General features: G+C 36.0%; 1 protein-coding gene across 1 annotated transcript; it reads right to left on the bottom strand.

The window, feature by feature from the left end:
* Positions 1-400: 400 nt before the first annotated feature.
* On the bottom strand, positions 401-4,089 carry LOC127118811 (low affinity sulfate transporter 3). The gene is made up of 12 exons (XM_051049064.1): positions 3,590-4,089; positions 3,216-3,264; positions 2,922-3,129; positions 2,649-2,844; positions 2,493-2,558; positions 2,179-2,409; positions 1,964-2,090; positions 1,586-1,872; positions 1,175-1,368; positions 1,005-1,087; positions 828-904; positions 401-699 (listed from the first exon to the last, which is right to left on the bottom strand). The coding sequence occupies exons 1-12, from the start codon at positions 3,890-3,892 to the stop codon at positions 556-558; spliced, it is 1,965 nt and encodes a 654-aa protein (XP_050905021.1). The 5' UTR covers positions 3,893-4,089; the 3' UTR covers positions 401-555.
* Positions 4,090-4,721: the final 632 nt, after the last annotated feature.

Here is a 4,721-nt window from a genome sequence, read left to right as displayed (position 1 = left end):
TCATCCTCTTGTTCTGATGCATAATAAATGGTAAGAAAAACTAATATGACATGGTGTCATCAACATTTCAGACTTGAAATTTTGCTTATGCTGATGAAAACATATAGAAAAATAACATTTCTAAGTCAAACTCTAGGTTGTAGGATGTTATGAATACTTTTTGCGTCAATCAAAACCATGATATATAACTCTCTGGCTATGCCTTTTAGTCTTTGAGGTGATTAGCTATAAGCAAATAGATGAAAATAAATTCTATATAAGTTTTATTGAAGTTCAAGTTGTTTTGTTGTGTCCTCTACCAAAGAATTGTTTTGTTGTAACAATTCTCAATAGCATTATCCATTTTGTTTTAATATCAAAACTTAAACTTGACTTATACATTCATTAACTTTCATTGGAATGATATGTAAGTAACCATATACTCATATAAACATCACTCTCCAAAACTGATACATTATAATAAGGTAGTCAGTAAAATCCTTTTAGAGCAGCATACAAATTATGTGCTTAGATATGCAGTTATGTAATAAAAAGTTGTAACAGACACAAACAACATTAAGCAGTAGCAATTTTAGAAGACAGACACGCGTCGACGGCCTCTCCAACCGTCAGAAAAACCCACTGTTTCCCAATTTTGTCCACAAAGTGAGCAAGCTTCAGCTTGTGAATTACCAGCCACCTTGGATTCACCATAGCTAGCTGCAAAAATCATATAGCACAAGTGTTACAGAAATGTTTCTTTCCAACTAAATTAAAATAATGCGACAATGATGGTTAACTCGGTTCTTATATTAGTCACAAGGAATGAAAAATCACGGTAGTCTCACTTCTACGCCACGCGAAAGCAGCCGCTTATGCAATTCCTCGAGTGCTAGAATTCCGGAAGTATCAACGTTCATCAGGTCTATTAAACAGAAATCAAGACGATCATTTGAGTCATATCGATGTTAAAAATGTTAAGTTAAAATTCTGAATTCTGAAAAAATAAACGTAGTGAAACTCACTAGTCATGTCCATAATTATGGCTCGAACATTTCCTTTAGCAATTTCTTGAATCTCGTCTTCTTCCACGACCCACTTGAGTATTCTGGAACAAGCGAAAAAAGTTTCATACATGGCTGTTATTAAGGGATATTACTAAATCCCTTTTCAAGATCATTTGTTAAGTGCTTGCCTTTCTTTGACAAAATTCGCATTCGCGAAGCAGAGTGAACCGGAACTTATGCGAATCACTACAATGCCCGGTGTGCTTATGGCCATCGGATATTGAGTAACATCACAAAAGGCTTCCGTTCTTGGAACTCGTCCTAGAATTTCTACTCCCGGTCGAATCGATTGTATTAGTATCTTCGCAAACGAGATTGTCACCTGCGCATCCATAAAAAAGAAAAACACTTGAAACTTTGGAATCATGAATCCTATAATATATACAATACGCATCTCTCAGTTGGTGACTTTACTTGGAAGACAAGTAAGCAATACCAAAAACTATGACATGATCTCATAAGAAGATCCCCAATATGAGAGGCCTATAACAAATTTAGTCCTTTAAATCATCAGAGTTTGGGAGTATTCTATGACTTACGGCTACAAGAAGACCGATCTCTACAGATGCAAACAAGACTCCAAAGAAGGCACCAATGCATGCAAGAAAGTCTAACTTGTCAACCTTCCAGATATAGCGAGCCTCGTTTAAATCAATTAGTCCAGGAAGTGCGGAAAGGATGATAGAAGCAAGGATAGCCATAGGTGTGTAGTATAAGAGCCTTGCAAATAATTGCAGGAACAAAATCACAGTAACTGCCATCACAATATTCGATACCGCTGTTTGACATCCTGCGCTGAAATTAACCGCTGTCCTTGAAAAAGAACCTGCAGCAAGAAAATGTAACAAAAGAGCCTTAAGCCAAACCTCAAAATGCCCTCAAAATTATCTATGTTAATGATGAACATACTACAGTACCGGTTGCGACATAGCATGAAGTTAAAGATCCTGCAACGTTCATGATTCCCATCGATAACATTTCTCTATTCCCATCAAGTTGGTATCCCTTAATCGAAGCGAAAGATCGACCAACAGCCATCGCTTCCTGAATCAGAAGTTCATATGGACTACAAATTATAATTTAGAAATCATAATTTTGAAAAAAATTAGGCAAGGGAATACTATTAGCTTACAGTTAGCGCGATAACTGCACAGACTAATCCGATTTTGGCCGCTTGCCCGACATTTTGACCATGGAATTGTAACTGATGAACTGAACTCTGATTCAATCCTCCTTTGACATGTTTTATCACATTAACTCCTTGTTTATCAGCTTTCGATAAATACACAATTAAAGTCGATAGAATAACCGATAGAAGAGGAGCAATCGCAGGCAACCAGAAAAGTTTTTTGTTTCTTCTTCCCTAAAACGAAACAATATCATTCATTCAATACATATATCATAGCGAAGTAACGATATTCGAATACTAGAATTATCATTACTTACGATGAAGCGAGTGACTAGAAGGAAAATCAAGAAAGAACACCCGAGGACGAAATTCATAGGACTCCACTGTCAAAATAGTAACCAAATATCAACAAGAAGATCGACACAAATCCAATGATTCAAAACATACTTAAGCCAAAACATATACAAACTCACTTTTTCTTCAGAAGAAGTGATTTGCTGATGTAATGACTTATAAACAGAAACCAACACTGATACTGCATCAGTTTTTGTGGTGAAATGAGTAATTCCCAGAAGACCCTTGAGCTGTTGAAGTCCGATAATGATTGCCGCTCCGGCCATGAATCCAACTAGTGCAGCATGTGAAAGAAAATCCACAAGAAACCCCAACCTGTAAACATTGAATAAGTAAAAAAATAAGCTATTTGGTTTAGAAGAAAATTTGCATGCCAATGAGAAAAAAATCACCTGAAAATACCGAACCCGACTTGAAAAATTCCGGTAAAGAAGGTGACAGTGAAGACAAAATCTCTATAGGCATGAGGATTAGCAACAGGATCTATGACTTTTGTGACCAAGGAAGATAACAGCATAGACACTACAGCTACAGGTCCAATTGCAATGTCTCTTGAGCTTCCCATTACAGCATAAATAAGAGGAGGAACAATACTTGTATCTGAATATAAATAAATTTTAACTCATCATAATCACTTTTGAGTCTTTCAAAAGATAATCCAAACATGCACAATAATAGAAACTTACATAGGCCATATTGAGGATCAACTTTTGCCAAACTTGCATATCCTATACTCTGCGACAACAACAGAATATAAATGTTGATGTTTCTCATGCATTATTTCTAAAAAAGCACACATGCGTCCAAAAGTATACTTTTAGAAAGAAATAATTATGTCTAGTATACTTCTGGACGGCCAGATGACACCAGAGCCGTTTAAGTTTTCAGAGGTCCCGTATAGGTTTACGATTTACGATGACATAACTGTTGAAAGATATTTTATGAGACCCATTTTAATCACGGTTTAACTGTGAAAATTTTTGGGCCATGTGCGATAGTGCGCCTTGCACGGCTTCAAAGACAGCCATGAGTAATAAAAGTGATATTTATGAGAACCTACCTGAGGTATGCAAAGGCTGGCAAGAGTTAAACCAGCTAAAAGATCATCTTTAAACTTAGAGGCAGTGTAATCTTTCAACCAAACAAGAATAGGAAACAAACTCTGCAAGAAACACAAAGCATGTGATTGAAAACTCTTCTTGTTAGAACAAAACCATAGCTTGTTTCCATGAGGCAAAAGGGTCTCTTTGATGAAACACAATAGCTTCTTCCATAATGGTGGTGGATTAGGAGAATCCAAAACCCACCTAGATCTCTCAATTTGACTAGTATCTTCAATATGAAGGACCCTTTGTTCTCTCATACTTGAAGTGTTTGGGTGAACTCTGATCAATGATCACACTAGTACTTAATGTACAACAACAACTTTATCAGTTAATAAATACAATCATTCCACTAACACCATTCAATTTGCATTGGGATCAATTTATGTGTATGAAAGAGAGAGAGCTTTAAATTCTAGTAAAAGTTGTATGCTATTTGAGGGGTGGTTATGCTACCACATTCATTGGTTTGTGTCAAAAGTTGTGCCACCTTAATAAGATAGTATGAACACGTAACACTCCTTTAATATGATTCCATTGGGAGCATATATTCCTGGACTAGAAATTTTTTGGCTTTTTATGTTTTGTCAAAATTTCACTTCTAACATAAATTTGCATGTAATAGAAATTGTATGTGGTTCATCGACCTCTTGGTTAATACAGCAAGTTGTTATTGATAGGACTCTGCCATAGTTTAAAAGATCATGATAGGAATTTGGATTTCTTACTGTCATCAAATGCGCACATTCAACGGTCGAGATGAAAACTTAGTCCTGAGAGTCTGAGTCTGATACTTTCAAGGTCTCAAGTTCGAATCCGCTGGTACTAATAATCTATCTATTGAGTCTGTATATACAGAGCTTTGATTCAGCTTTAAATGGACCTCACTAGTAGACGGTGGGATTGATCCTCTTAGATTAATCAGTAGTACCGGAAACATTAAAAACAAATTAACATATATTTACATGAATTTGCAAGACATGCTAGTATTCAGCAGCAGGCACATTGTTTTGAGTGATATTGATGTTCTAAATAACTCAACTCAATTATTTTCAACCCATGAAAATGAGATACACACTGCTCAGGTTG

Source organism: Lathyrus oleraceus, chromosome 2 (assembly GCF_024323335.1).
Source record: "Lathyrus oleraceus cultivar Zhongwan6 chromosome 2, CAAS_Psat_ZW6_1.0, whole genome shotgun sequence".
NCBI classification, from domain to species: domain Eukaryota; kingdom Viridiplantae; phylum Streptophyta; class Magnoliopsida; order Fabales; family Fabaceae; genus Lathyrus; species Lathyrus oleraceus.
The sequence above is the reverse complement of the archived record's forward strand: the minus strand, read 5'-3'. Positions and strand labels throughout refer to the sequence as shown.

Coding starts and splice junctions, on each gene's coding strand:
- LOC127118811 (XM_051049064.1), bottom strand. CDS start 3,892: ATGAGAGAACAAAGGGTCCTTCATATTGAAGATACTAGTCAAATTGAG. Junction 1,369..1,585: donor AGATCGGTCTTCTTGTAGCC/GTAAGTCATAGA, acceptor ATGGATGCGCAG/GTGACAATCTCGTTTGCGAA. Junction 700..827: donor TGCTTTCGCGTGGCGTAGAA/GTGAGACTACCG, acceptor TGATTTTTGCAG/CTAGCTATGGTGAATCCAAG.